Here is a 14,732-nt window from a genome sequence, read left to right on the forward strand (position 1 = left end):
GTCTATAAGGCTGTCCTTTCAGGGAAAGGAACAAGAAGATGAAGTTGGAGGTCAGGGGTCAAAGAGCCATGTTTTAGGCTGAGCCTCGGAGACCTTGGTCTTTGTAATGACATCTTTTCTCCCCAGTTTAGGAGAAGCCACCCATTTGGCAGGCTGGTAGGTGGGGAGGTAAGGGAGAGTGAGATCAGGGAGCAGTTAGCTGGGCCAAGCTGTAGACCAGCCAGGCCACCGCTCTAACTCCCTGACACTTGCCCCACTCCCAGCCGCAGCCCGGAGAACTGACTCAACTTCTCTTCCTGGGGTGGGTCTGAGGATGCATGTGGGGATGTCATCGTGGGGAAGGGACTGGTGGCCACCAGTGCCGCAGGGTCCCGTTCTCTGAAGACCCGACCTCAAAAAAGGCCGGGCTCGGTGCTCCTCCCCACTACCCTACAACCTGCCAGCTCCTTTCATTTGTGAGATGCTTGCTCCCTCTGCTGGTAGCTCCAGGAAGTGGTCGGTCCCTTCCACTTTAGGGAAGGCCTGGGGTAAGGGTTAACAGTACCTGAGTGTCAGATGCTGTGCCCAGCACTGGGGACAAAGATGAAGACTCTACCCCTGGCCGTGAGGACCCAGTTTCATCTGAGGGCTATAGTACCTTACTCATGCTTCCTGCTACTTCTTTCCACACACAGCCCTCAGCAGACCCATCGTTTTGGCTGTGGGATTCGCTCTGGCCCTAGAAGCTCAGTCTGGGGTCTGGGAGTGCCAGCACTTCTGGGTGGAGCAGAGAAGAGGTGGGAGTGTGTGAAGGAACCAGCCACTTCCAGGCAAGTTATCAGGGGCCTTTGGTGAACTTTCAGGTGGTGTCACAGCAGAGGGAATTTTTTTTTTCTTTTTTTTAAGTATACTTGATTTACATACAATGTCATGTTAGTTTCTGGTGTACAGCAAAGCAATTCAGATATATATATATATACACACACACACACACACACATACACACACATACACGTAGATATTCTTTCACATTCTTTTTCATATCCTTTACCATTATGGTTTATTGTAGGGTATTGAATATAGTTCCCTGTGCTATATGGTAGGACCTTGCTGTTTATTTTTTTATTTTATTTATTTTATTTTTTATTTTTTGGCTGCGTTGGGTCTTCGTTGCTGTGCGCAGGCTTTCTCTAGTTGTGGCGAGCGGGGGCTACTCTTTGTTGTGGTGCGCAGGCTTCTCATTGCGTTGGCTTCTCTTGTTGCAGAGCAGGGGCTCTAGAACGCAGTCTCAGTAGTTGCAGCTCACGGGCTTAGTTGCTCCGCAGCACTTGGGATCTTCCTGGCCAGGGATTGAACTCATGTCCCCTGCATTGGCAGGCGGATTCTTAACCACTGCGCCACCAGGGAAGTCCCTTGCTGTTTATTTTTGTATATAGTAGTTTGTATCTACTAATCCCAAACTCCTAATTTATCCCTCCCCCACCCCCCTTTCCCCTTTGGTAACCATGAGTTTGTTGTCTACGTGAGTCTGTTTTGGTATCAAATTTTAGATTCCATGTATAAGTGATATCACATGGTATTTGTCTGTGTCTGACTTCACTTAGTATGATAATCTCTAGGTCCATCCATGTTGCTGCAAATGGCATTATTTTTTTAAATGGCTGAGTAGTATTCCATTGTATATATGTACCACCTTTTATTTATCCATTCATCTGTTGGTGGACATTTAGGTTGCTTCCATGTCTTGGCTATTGTGAATAGTGCTGCTATGAACATTGGAGTGCATGTATCTTTTCAAATTAGAGTTTTCTTTGGATATATGCCCAGGAGTGGGATTGCTGGATCATATGGCAACTCTAGTTTTTTGAGGAACCTCCATACTGTTTTCCATAGTGGCGGCACCAATTACATTCCCACCAACAGCATAGGAGGGTTCCCTTTTCTCCAAACCCTGTCCAGCATTGGACCGTAGACTTTTTAACGAGGGCCATTCTGACCTGTGTGAGGTGATACCTCATTGTGGTTTTGATTTGCGTTTGTCTTATAATTAGCGATGTTAAGCATCTTTTCATGTGCCTATTGGCCATCTGTATGTCTTCTTTGGAGAAATGCCTATTTAGGTCTTCTGCCCATTTTTCGATTGGGTTGTTTTTTTTGTTGTTGAGTTGTATGAGCTGTTTGTATATTTTGAAGATTAAGTCTGTGTTGGTCGCATCACTTGCAAATACTTTCTCCCAGTCCATAGGTTATCTTCTTGTTTTGTTTGTGGTTTCCTTTTCTGTATAAAAGTTTGTAAGTTTGATTAAGTCCCATTTGTTTATTTTGCTTTTATTTCTATTGCCTTGGGAGACTGACCTAAGAAAACATTGGTATGATTTATGTCAGAGAATGTTTTGCCTGTGTTCTCTTTTAGGAGTTTTATGGTGTCATGTCTTATATTTAAGTCTTGAAGCCATTTGGAGTTTATTTTTGTGTGTGGTGTGAAGGAGTGTTCTAACTTCATTGATTTTCATGCAGCTGTCCTGCTTTCCCAACACCACTTGCTGAAGAGACTGTCTTTTCTCCATTCTCTTGCCTCCTTTATTGAAGACTAATTGGCCGTAGGTGTGTGGGTTTATTTCGGGCTTTCTGTTCATCAGTTCTAGTAGTTTTTGTGTGGAGTCTTTAGGGTTTTCTCTATATAGTTATCATGTTATCTGCATATACTGACAATTTTACCTCTTCCTTTCCAATTTGGATGCTTTTTTATTTCTTTTTCTTGTCTGATTGCTGTGGCTAGGACTTCCAATACTGTGTTGAATAGAATAGGTGAGAGTGGGCATCCTTTTTTCCAGATTTTAGCAGGAAGGCTTTCAGCTTTTCACCGTTGAGTATTATGTTGGCTATGGGTTTGTCATAAATAGCTTTTACTATGTTGAGATATGTTCCCTCTATACCCACTTTGGTAAGAGTTTTTATCATGAATAGATGTTACAGCGGAGGGAATTCTGATTGATTACTCCAGGCTACAGGGTCAGCTAGAGGGTGGAGAGGAGTTCCCTTGAAGGGCTTGTAAGGTCCTGGCCACAGGATTCCTGGTGTCAACTGGTTTCCTTGCCTGGGCAGCTCTGAGTGAGTTGACAGCAGGCCCTAATGCCCAGAAAGCTAGTGTCCTCTACACCAAACAACATGCTGGTGACTGCAGCCCTCTATCTGGAACTATGGCTGATGGGGCAGTGGCCCTCTGAGGTGGGAGAAGGCAGATGGGAACCTGCTATTTGAGTCCAGCACTCTCCATGCCTCAGTGAGTTTGACCTCTCCTGCCACTACACCCTCCACACTCCTGCCTGAAGCAGGCATCTCAAAGACAGTGCTCAATGGGCAGGAGCCAAGGCCAGAGAGGCCGGGAGGTCTTGTAGGTTCCCAATCAAGCTCCAGCTCGGAGGGCAGAAAGGCTGGAAAGGGGCGGGGCAGGGACCTACATGCCATCCAGAGGCTGGAGAGGCCATTGGTCAGTCTGAGATAGGACTACTGGCTCTGGGGCAAGGTCCCCCCAAGGGCTCTCTCTAGGTACTTAGAGTCTGGCTATCACCCTGGACCATTCCACAGCCAAGGCCCCTCTCTTCTGGAAACTTTGGTTCTCTCTTTTCACCATCCTTGCCTTGTGGGGCTGGCCCTCTTTACCGCTCAATCCGGAGCTTACAGAATTCCCCAACACAAACAGTCACTGACGGTCCAGTGCCAGCCCACAAGTAGCCACCAGAGCTTCAAGCATTGCCAAATGCTGTGTTTATTGGTCTGTTACATTGAAGAGTATAGTTTCTGAGCCAAAAAACATACACACTCTGCTCCTCAAAAAACCACTGAGTCACTAAGGCAGGCACACAACGGCCACTGTGCTTGGTGGAGGCCAAGGACTCACCTGGTGGGTGGGCAATGGGGCAGGCTGGCCTCCAAACAGGTGGTGCAGTGCCCGGGGCAGGGCTGGGCTGGGGAGACTGTGCTGGATGCAGAGGGGTGGCTGGGCCCTTTCTCATGTTTCTCAAATGCAGGAAGTCTCCAGACCTTAGTGATAGCTTGACAGGCCCAACCCCTGTGGCAGAGTGGCCTCCTGGCCCCAGAACAAGGCCTATCCTGCATGTATTGATGGGATGGGAAGTGGGGATGACAGAGCAAGCAGTGTGACTAGGCCTGGGGTCAGGAGCTGGGCCCTTCCTAGCACCTCCATGAGTGAGGCTCCTCTAAGGGGGTTTGTGGGTCCCTAGTGTCCTCGGCATCCTGAGAAGCATGTGGAAGGAAGAGCTAGCCTTGCTTCTCACCAAGGACAAGCTGGGGAGATCCAAGCACCCTCCCCTCCACCTCAGGGACTCAGCAGATGCCTGGGATAGGCAATGGGCTGCCCCAAGCTCTGGAGCCCGTCCCTGAGAGGAGGCCATGACAGGATTGCCTCCCTAAAGAATCAGCCTGGAGAGCAAGTGCTTCTGCCACATTCCAGGTCATTCTGCTGGCAAAAGCATCACAGTTTTGGGGGATGCATCTAATGCATAAAGCAAGAGCAGGGCGGTAAGAGTGAGGCTGTACAGATACACATGGGTGCACTGTATAGGCTGAGGGGGGGCGGTGCATGGGGTCACCTCGGGTGGCCAAAGGCAGTGGCAGTGCTGCTGAGGTGGGTTGCTCCCACCCAGGGCCCATGTTGTTGGGCTGTCCCACAGTCTCAGGGGAGGGTCTGGAATGCAGCCCAGGTCTCCTGCACCCAGGGCACACACCCAAACTGGCAGCCGTTCTGGCTGCTCTAACTGGGGCTGGTGCGTGCACATGCACTGGGCCTGCAGGGGGACGCTCAGAAGAGATACAGCACAGAGTCCCCTTGACCCACCCAGGTAGGGTCCAGGCAACTACAGCCCTCCTAACTCTACAGGGCCCCAGGAGAGGCCACGGGGAGCTGTCCAGGCTGGGGCTGCCAGTGGCAGTGGGACTATCCCCAGGTGTTTGAGAGGGGAGCAGGGTAAGTGTCCCCCAAGGCAGCCATTCCCTGAGGCTGACCCCTCCCTTCCCGGTCCTGACCTGAGGGCATCCTGGCCCCTGACTCGCCCTGAAGGGCCAGCACTGCCCGGAGTCCGATCCCAGGCTCACAAGCGCTTTGTTAGGAATACAGTTGGGCAGGTGGGTCGGCTGGGGGCTGGGGCAGTCTTGGCTGTGCCGCCCCTGCACCTCCCTCTGTGGGACCAAAGGGGCCCGGAGCCCAGGCTCTGGCGGGCTGCTGCCCCCTGGCCACAGCCCTCACTTGTTCTCTATGAGCATCTGCACCTTGTGGACAAGGTCCCGGGCGATCCGCAGGATCTCCTGGGCGTCGTGATGCTCAGCCCGCTCTGGGGGAAACATGGATAACTGAGCGGGGTCAGCAGTCTGGGAGGAGCCCTGGGACTGCCCACCCTGCTCCGTTTCCACCTGGACTCCCGACATTTGCTTACGGGGCAGGGGCCAGTATTCCCGAGGGCCCCCCAAACCCTGTGCAGGCCAGGAGTGGAGGCCCCCACGCCCCTGCTGAGGCAGCTGGCATGGCCAAGTGGCTCCTACCGTTGAAGAACTTGATGATGTCAGTGAAGTCCATGTTGTTGTCACGGATGATCTCTCGGTAGGCCTCCACCAGGGCCAGGGCGATGAACAGGACAAAGTGCTCCGAGGAGATGTGCCGGGCTGCCCAGATCACCTCCCACACAGCAAACACATCCTCATACGGCAGCTCTGGGGACAGCGAGGAGCTGAGGCTGGGCCTGGCTGTCCACAGGCCTCTGGACAGAGCCTCGTGCCGAGACAGCGCTCCAGGGGCCGGAATCCTGGGACTCTCTCCACCACAGGAGCCGCTCCAGGAGAGCAGTTCCGTGCCCCAGGCCAAGGCCCCAACCTTCTCCCTTGTAGTTCCTGTACACTGGCCTCCTGCAGAGGCCACTTCGCACTAGAGCAGCCTTTTATAGGCCTTGGTGCTCGGGAAGATTTGGTTCGAAAACAGTTCTGAAAACCATTGCCTTTGGGTGATTTTCAACCCTAGCTGCACTGTGGACTCACCTAATGGCTTTTAAAATCACCACACTTAGGAAGTCTGGGGCTGGGTGGGGCCCAGGGCTCCTCAGGGGGCTCTAAAATACTGTGTGGGTTGAGAACCACTGACTTCGGGGAAGAGGGATCTCCCACCGCCCCTGACCCCAGGCCCACTCTCCAGCCCGCCTCTTACCTCTCTTAAAATCCAGCAGGAACCAGCGGTAACAGAAGTAGAAGTGGGTGTAGTCTCCATTCTGATGCATCAGTTCAAACAGCTCTGAGTCCAGGATCTGGTTTGAGTGGAGAACGGGAGCCAGACTGAACCGGTGCTGCCTCTCCCCAGTGCCCTGCCCCCCAGGCCCCTCCGCCTCGGTGCCTCCCTGGCCGCCTGGCAGCTGCTCCCGCCCCTCCCGTCCAGGCTGCACTCTGCAGCCCCACCTGTCTCTCTGGGATGTACTCTTTGGAATGATGCCATATTCTGGGTGATTTCATCATCAACCGCTCTACGCGCCAGAACTTTCATGAGCATAAGTGTTCGCACACTGACACTCCTCAATTTGTAAGGTTGAAAATGGTGGGGTTTTTTTTTTAATGAAAGAAACTAAGCTTATACGTAAAAAACATTTTGGGAGCGTTCCCCGGCCTCCCCGTGGATGATGAACAAGCCCAGCGCTGCCCCGTCACTTGCCCTGGGGCTGCTGCCGGCCTCACCTGGATGAGGGAGCGCATGTTGGCAAAGTGGGCGTCCATGGCACCCCCGTTGGGGAAGTTCTGGCTCATCCTCTTCATGAGGTGGCTGAAACAGCTGTAGGCCAGCTGGTCTGCGGGGAGGTGGGCGTGAGGCCGGCAAGGCAGGAGACCCCAAAGCCTCACTCCACAGGGGGACAGGGCTGGCTCACATGCCCACCCATGAAGACATGCCGTCGCCTTTTCCTTTCTCCAGCTTGGGTCAGCCCAGGCCCAATCCCAACACCCCCTCCTCACCATTGTCGAGGACAACCAGGAGAGGCGCCAGCAGGTCGCACATGCCCTGCACGTAGCCCACGTCCAAGTGCTCCCACACGTAGCTGAAACGCCAGGGAGAGTCACTGTGGGTGTGCGCCATCCTCCCCTCCCCTCAGGGACTCCTGGGGAGACGGCCCCTAGAGCAGCCTGCTCCCCAGAGGTCAGACTTCCTGCAACCCTAAAGCACTGGAGCACAACGGCGAACAACCCATAGCCACTGTCCTCGAGGCCCTCAGGGGCTCAGGGAGAGAGACTGGACAGGCCATCACCACCTGACATGCTGGGTGGGGGTCCTCTAAGGCTTCCTGGAGAAGCATGGCCAGAGCTGAGATCTGAAAGACCTCGAGAATGACGAGGGAGTGGGGTGGGGGGCACAGCAGACAGAGGGAGCCAAGCGTGAGTCGGGGACAGGGCAGGGCAGCAGGGCGCTGCCGGGCCTAACCTTTCACGGAGCAGGGTCCCTGCCTCCCCCCGAGCCCAGCCCCACAGTGGCACCTGCACATGATGTCTCTGAGCCGCTCGAGGTTGGGGGGTGTGAAGTACCAGTAGTTGCGGTCACATCGCTGCACATCCTTGTCTATGCGGTGCAAATTTAAGGCCACGGTGTCCAGTAATTCTATCTGGAGGAGCGGAGGGCCCTCAGGGGTGAGTTGGGGGCTGGAGGTGATGCCCAAACAAAGGAAGGCAGCAAAGGCAGGGAACCAAGGGACTCAGAGAACAGAGTCCTCTGGGGTTGCTGAGAGATGGGCGCAGTGCCTCCCTCCAGGACAGTCAAGGCCACCCCACCCTCCACCCCACCAGCCCCTATCCCCAGCCTCTGGGGCCGCTGAGAGCAGCGCCTGGGGAACGACCACATACAGCGTAGGCAGCAGCACACACGGCGGCGAGCTCCTCCCCGGCCTCCAGCTCGCCAGCCCGCGAGGACTTCTCCTGGGTGGGGGCCTGAGGCTTGGAGACCTGGGCTGCAGGGACCAGCCCGTCAGAGCCTTCCTCCCCACCGCCGTCCTCCTCCTCAAAGCCCATGCTCTGGCCCTCATCTGTGCTCGACTGGATGCCCGAGGCCACGGAGTAATTGCGGGAGGAAGGCAGTCCTGAGTCTGGAGAGTCGAACTCCACCGACTGTTGCTCCACCATGGTGGTGCCAGTGGGCCCGGCCCCCGCCCTCTGCTCAGGCTCTGGTCTGGGATCTTCGGGGCCCAGGGGCCTTGGAGGCTCCAGGTCATCCACAGAGACAAACACCTGGTGGGGGCGAAGATGGCGGGGCTCGCACCTGCACTCCAGCACCATCCCTCAGCTCAGCATCTCCTTCCTGGGTCAGAACTGAGAGGGATGGAGAAGTCTCCTCACACCCCCACTCCCATCCCATGGCCTCTAGCACTGCCTCCCCCGGATGCCAAGTGCCCTCTTTGACCCAGCTGACCAGGCTCCAGGAAAACATGAAAACACCATCTCCAGCCCCATCTGGTCTCACACTGGTGAGAAAAAGTGTGAAGCGCTTCCTGCGGCTGCTGCAGGGAAGAAGGGGAACCGGAGGCCTGGACACTCGATGGCCAGCGTTAAGTGTCACTCTACAAACACAGAAGTCATGAGGCTGCCTCGGGTCAGGACAGCTTCCATAGTGTCTTTGGTGTGGCCTCTGGGGCAGCCTATGGATGCAGCAGACTGGAGGTGTTAGGAAAAATAAGTTCTTCCTTATTTTCAGTACTGAATGTTCTGTACCAGGCAGGAAACCTCTCTAGCAAGTACCTAATCGGTTATATTAGCTGCAGACAAACTGAGGAGAGGTAAGAAGTGAAAAGAAACATTCTACTGATTGAAACAGTCCACACTCCCACAGATAAGTCACAGGGAAAAGAAGAGACATATACATACAGTTTTGTTTCGTTTTGTTTTTCTGTTTGGACTATGTAGGGAAGGGAATGCTTAAAAAGACTTTTCACTTTGGGCAAGAAGCATGAAGCACTGTTGGGTTAGTGTCAGGTACGGCCATGATTCTGAGGCAATTCAGAGCCTCAGAATAGTGCCAGTGAGAAAGGCTACTTGAGTCCATAAGCTAAGCAGCTGGGGCACTGGTACAGACTCAGGATTTTACAAAACCCAAAGCAGAAAGAGTGTGTGTTCACAAATAGGGGATTAAGAACAAAGCCCATGGAAAGGAGAGTGTGCCTTGGTAGTTACATTTCTTTAAGTCTTGCTCCAACTTGAATTCTCTGTTAGTATTAGTAAGGAGTTAAGTAACAAGAATATACACTATCTAAAGAGGCTATTTTAAAGAAAAAACATAAGTTAATGAAACAATGTCCTGAAAACTGAAACTTATTAGTTCTGGTTGGGCCCAGCAGCCATAGTTTGGGACTTGATGTTCACCTAAAAGTCAGGGGTGAGGCCAGAAGAACCACACAGGCTGTGAACTGGTTTTGCATAGTCAACTCTATAAGGTGGGACTGCTGTTAAGTGCTCCCCTGGTCTCTGGCCAACAGCTCTTGCGGAAGCTTCTGCAATCAGAGGACAGTAGAGCTGAGAGGGGGCACTGAGGCCCAGAGATGGGAAGAGAAGTCACTCATCTTGTCACTAGTGGACCTAGGACTAGAACCTAGGGAGGCCCATTCCTAGCCTTCAGGTCTCTCTACAAAGAGGGAGAGCCTCCCTAATTCCCCATGAATTTATCCTCCTCTGCTAGTGCGCTAGAACAGAACATAGCGCACCGTGTCATTTTATTCCTGCAACACCCAGAGAAGTGGGCAGCAGGGGACTGTCATCCCATTTCTCAGTGGAAGAAAATGAGACACAGACACACTAAGCCGTTCTCCAGGGCTCCACTGCCAGCGAACACTAGAGGTCAGGCCTAGAGAGCTGGTGGCCCCGCCCCCGGCCCCCAGGTCCCGTCGGGCTCACGTCATTGCTGATGGTGGAGTCTCGGTGGATGAGGCGCTGCACGTGGCTGTCGATGCTGCTGCCTGAGGAGAACTTGGTGAGCGTAGCTGGGTGAGCCTCCCGCTCCCGCTGCCTCACCACCACCTCGCAGGCCTTCCACTCCGCCAACACCCGCTGGTACCTCGCTGCCACCACTGTGTCCACCTGTACTCAGACCACAGCGTGACCATGGCGGGAGGGGTGCACCACGCCCTCCTCTGCAGCTGTCCTCCTGGAACAGCTGGAGACTAGGGTCGGGCCTCAGGGTGAAGACAGTGGGGCCACCCTGCTAACATCTTCCTCTGCCCTGTTTCTGGCTGGGAAGAGGCTGAGGTTTCTGAGGCCCCCCTCCCTGGTTCCCATGGCCTGGGTCCCCATCTCCCTATCCCCGTGGGGAACAGGCTCCCCTCACCTGCTCCATCTCCTTCCTGTTCATGCCGAACTTGTAGTGGCCAAGCAGAAATGGCCAGACGTCCTTGCGGATCTCGTGCTCCACGCCGCCATAGTAAACTTGCCGCAGCAGCTCCAGCTCCTTGTAGTTCTGAGGGACCCAGGGAGGAAAGACTGTGCAGCCCCTGCAGTCTCTGCAGCCCAGCTCGGCGACCCCATGCCCTGAGAGCTGGGGCTGGGGACAGTGATTCGTTTGGTCACTCTGCTGAAACCCAGGCACACCCGGCTTTGGGACCGTCACATCCTCCCTGCCCCCAGACTACAGCTGGATGCAGATCTGCTTCAACCCTACTTCCTTCCAGGGCAGAAAAGGAGCCCAGAGAGACGAGGAGATTTCCTCAAGGTTGTGGAGTAATGAGAAGCAGAACGGACTTCCTGTCCAGTCCCCTTCCTGTGGAAACCCACAGGCCTAGTTGTGAGACTCTACCTTGACCCAGGCACTCCAAGGCCATCAGTCCTGGCCTCTCACCTCTGACCCTGGACCACCTTTTACCTGAACGCCCATGTGGTCTGTGAAGGCCACTCACAGAGCAGGCTGGTCTGCTCTCCCTGCTGGCCCCCAGCCCCTCGAGCCAGCCTCGGTCCCTGGCACCCCAGAGCGTGCACCTTTTCGTCCTTTTGATACTTGCTCCACACGTCCTTGGTGAGGCCCCCCGAGGCCCCCGGTGGCCGGGCGGGTGGGATGATGTTGTGATGCACCAGCGCTGACAGGTGGGTCCGCACCGTGGACAGGTGGCGGCAGTATGCCAGCCCTGTGGGGGGGGAGGGGGGAGGGGGGGAGCCGGGAGGCCATGACCCTCTGTCCCGGTGCCTCCCCCTGCCCCTGCTCCCACCCCCTGCGGCCCCACCTCACCCCACACTCACAGCCATAGAAGGCCCGGGACATGATCTGCCTCTTCATGCTCTCACACAGCAGCCTGAGGGGCAACCTGTGGAATCAACCTGACTCAGGGCTGTTCCTCTGGAGGGAAGAGTGAGAAGGAAGGACCTTCTGGCTCAGAGGGCAGGTGGTGCAGGGAGCAGGATCTACAACCCAGAAGCATGTCAAGGGCTCCCTCGCCCTGCCAGCTACCTTGGGTAGAGCTGCTGGGGGCCCAGCCTGGCCCCCAACCACCCAGGGGATCTTGGGCAACTAACTTCATGTTAGTGGATCTTGGTTTCCTCATGTGAAAATGGAGAGGGCCATCTGAGGGTCAACAGGTGCAACAGGTAGAAAAATGAAGTTACTGGTGAAAAAGCCATCAGCAAGCATCAAGTGTGGGCACATGACCCTCACACAAGTGCCATTCACACACTGTTCCTGGCACGTGGCAGATGCCCAGATACCTGCTGAGTGTCCTCAGACGGCAGCCTGACGGCAGGATCCAGGTCCACCTTGGAAAGGGGAGCTCCAGGTACTGAGCACTTGCTCTGTGCCAGGCACAGCTCTGGGCACTCACGTGGGTATATACCTCATTCAGTCCTCACAAGTACCTTAGGGAGAAGGGGTTATTATCCCCATCTTACAGATGAGGAAACTGAGGCTCAGAAATGGAGAAGCTCAGAGAGACTCAGCAACTTGACAAAGTCACATGGGGAGCAGAAATGAAATTCGAACCCAGGTGTGTCCAACTAGAGATCACCCTTCAGGCAAGTGACACAGCCCCAAAGGACAGACTGACACATACACACGGATGGACACACCCACTCACCGGTCGGGGACACAGCTGCAGTGGCTGGGGGGTACGTATGGGGAGCTGCTGGTGGAGTAGGAGAGGCAGGAGGAGCCCTGGCTGCACAGGGGCTCCAGGTGCCAGGCTGGCAGGCTGGGTCCAAAGCCCTGCATCTCGATCATGTCGCCAGCATCTGAGGGCAGGAAGGGGGCCATGGTCAGGGCCCGGCAGGTCTCCTCCCCCAAGTACCCTGCAGCATGCCCACCTCTGTGCCCAGAGCTGCAGCATGAAGTCACCCTTTGGTGGAAAACCACAGGGGTGGTGCCTGCCTGGCCCAGGGTCCAGAGCCCAGAGTTGGAAGTGGTGGAGAGAGAGGGCGCCTGATACTTCCCAGCCTCCACCTAGTCTTTCTGAATGCGGTAAGATACTTTCACTGAGTCATGGATGATTCTGTCTATTCTCTCCATCTTGCTATAAGCAATGGAACAGACACTTGTTTTTCTAGAGGGAGGAGAAAAAAAGAAGGAACAAGAAAAGCCTGAGCTCTCTGAAATGCTGCCAGCTGGCTTGGCCTTCCAGGATTCAGCCTGGTCCTCTTGGGCAAACTCTGGGATGTGCAGAAAGGTGCCTGGAACATTGCAAACTTTGAACCTTCCCATGCCAGGAGCGTCCACTGATCAAAGCCCCTGAAGGACCCCTGAGCCACCAGTCCTGGTCCACAGACCTCATCCCCCTGAGGGTTCTAGACCCGGCAGCCAGTGGCTAAGGAGGAGCAGTGCTCCCTGCCCAGGCCAGGTGCCCCCAAGTTCGCAGCAGTGGGTGAGTTCTCCATCCTTGCCTAGCCTGACTGCACTGCATGGTGGCCTCCTGCAAACACACAGGTGAACTGGCAGGAAGGGCAAAGTTTCCAGGGCTGCCAGGCCACTGTGGGGATGAGGGTGGCAGCTGGGCACGCAGTTCCACCATCCAGAAGAATGTGCCCGGTGCAGCCTCAGAAGACAGCTCCTTGTACAATTTTACACCACAGCAGACCAAGCCTCCTCAGCCGGCCCAGCTAGTCTGAATCAGAACTCAAGACCCTTGAGAGCTTCGAAGGCCCACGTGGGGCAGGCACTGCTCGTGGGGGACTCTGGCAGATCCAGTGAGTCACAAAGATGAAGCAAAGTGAGGGCAGAAAGTGAAAGGGCCAGGAGATGACGCCAGGAAGGAGGGAGAGAAAGAGAAGAATGAAGAAGACAAGAAAAGAGAGCGAGCGAGCTGTGTGTGTGATAGACTTCTTTCAAGCAGTAGTTCTTTTCTGCGAATTATGGCCTGGGCCCTGGCCTGCTATGAGTCTGGAGCAGACCTAGGCCTGGGTTTTGTGGGAGTCAGACTCCAGCTCTGGGTGTGCCTTGGTGGGGAGGGCTGAGCTGACCCCCTCCAGTCCCCTCAGGGGCTGCCCTGTCTTGGCCCCAGGGCTCTCTTCCCAGACCCACGGCTGGGATTTTTATAAATATCTGGCCCTTCAGCTCCACCAGGAGGCAAATTAAGGAACACACTTGGTGTGGAGGGGCTGCGGCTCTGGGAGTGAGGGGTTGCAAGCCATGCCTGATACTCTGGGAAGAAGAAGGAGGGGGCAAATGCAGGTGGGATGGGGCAGGAGCCCAGCTCAGGCCCCTGCAGCAGGCAGGAGAGAGGCCAGTGGTGGGAGGAGCCGGGGGCGGGGGGCGGGCGGTGTGTGTGGCAGGAGCAGGCCCAGCCAGGTAGGCAGCAGGCAGCAGGCGGGCAGGCAGGGGGTTGCCAGGTGCAGAGGGTGGGCACACAGGGAAACGAGTTCATGCCCAGAAAGCAGGGCCCAACCAAGGCAAGTCTCCTGGGTCAATGCTCTTCACCTTAATTCTCCAGGAAGGAGCTGAACCAGCCAGCATTGAACACTGCATCTCTGAATTAACCCAGTGCAGACAGCTGGAGCTCTGGCGTGACTGGGCGAGGGGCAGCAGGCTGGACGGGGGTCTGCTGGGCCAGCTTTGACTCTGACTCTCTCCTCTGAGCGTGAGGAAAGTTTGAAGCAAAACAATTAGGGTGATTGAACCCCACAGCCCCTAAGACTCCGAGTGAAAGGTGCCTGGCCTGGAGCAGAATTAGAGTGAACAGCATCTCTGCTCTGTGGGGAGGCAGCGGGAAAAGGAGGGGAGGGGGAAGGAGAGTCTGGACACCCGCCACTTGATTCACATGCACAAGTCAAGCATGTTGCAGGCCTGGAAAGCAACGGCTAGCAGAACGGACTCAACAGTGTTGTCATTATGGACTGGAGTGGAGATGGGGGCTCCCATACCATCTCCCCAGCCACCTGCTGATTCTGCTTCCACACCTCCTTCCCTTTCTCAAGTGTTGGGGTCCCAGGGCCTACACACTGGGTCCATCTGACCCCTGAGTTCCCCAAGAGGATGCCCAAGCAAGCCCCGAGGCCTCTGGACCCTGTAAGTTTCTCTGACCCTGGAGGCCGCAGCTCTAAGAGCAGGCAGGGATGGCTTCCTGTCTCCAGGTCCACTAATTAGGGGCTCTACTGGGACTCCCGCCTCCCACAGCCTCCAGCCTGACTATAATTTGTGGGGTGAGAAGGGGCTCCCTGGCTCTCCTGACTTAGCTTCCCCACACGGCTCCAAGTCAGCTAACCTGGAAATAAGCATCAGCCTCAAGCCCAGGTTTGCAAGGAACCAGGTGGCAGGCAAA

At 55.3% G+C, this 14,732-nt stretch overlaps 1 protein-coding gene across 5 annotated transcripts in view; it reads right to left on the reverse strand.

The window, feature by feature from the left end:
* SGSM2 (small G protein signaling modulator 2) overlaps window positions 1-14,732 on the reverse strand; it is a 45,858-nt gene that overhangs the window by 5,626 nt on the left and 25,500 nt on the right. For 3 of the 5 annotated variants that reach the window (XM_007177466.2, XM_007177464.2, XM_057535380.1), the window contains 12 exons: window positions 12,060-12,213; window positions 11,233-11,297; window positions 10,975-11,120; window positions 10,331-10,459; window positions 9,901-10,083; window positions 7,864-8,244; window positions 7,501-7,625; window positions 6,985-7,067; window positions 6,712-6,821; window positions 6,194-6,290; window positions 5,539-5,706; window positions 3,731-5,330 (listed from right to left, as the gene is read on the reverse strand). In XM_007177466.2, the coding sequence (XP_007177528.2) occupies window positions 5,242-5,330; window positions 5,539-5,706; window positions 6,194-6,290; window positions 6,712-6,821; window positions 6,985-7,067; window positions 7,501-7,625; window positions 7,864-8,244; window positions 9,901-10,083; window positions 10,331-10,459; window positions 10,975-11,120; window positions 11,233-11,297; window positions 12,060-12,213 (1,730 nt within the window). In that variant the 3' untranslated portion in view covers window positions 3,731-5,241. Of the gene's footprint in view, window positions 1-3,730; window positions 5,350-5,538; window positions 5,707-6,193; window positions 6,291-6,711; window positions 6,822-6,984; window positions 7,068-7,500; window positions 7,626-7,863; window positions 8,245-9,900; window positions 10,084-10,330; window positions 10,460-10,974; window positions 11,121-11,232; window positions 11,298-12,059; window positions 12,214-14,732 lie in introns of those variants that run through there. The other 2 variants (XM_028165274.2, XR_003622868.2) reach the window with 2 other exon arrangements.

The sequence above is a fragment of the Balaenoptera acutorostrata genome, chromosome 20 (assembly GCF_949987535.1).
Source record: "Balaenoptera acutorostrata chromosome 20, mBalAcu1.1, whole genome shotgun sequence".
NCBI lineage: Eukaryota > Metazoa > Chordata > Mammalia > Artiodactyla > Balaenopteridae > Balaenoptera > Balaenoptera acutorostrata.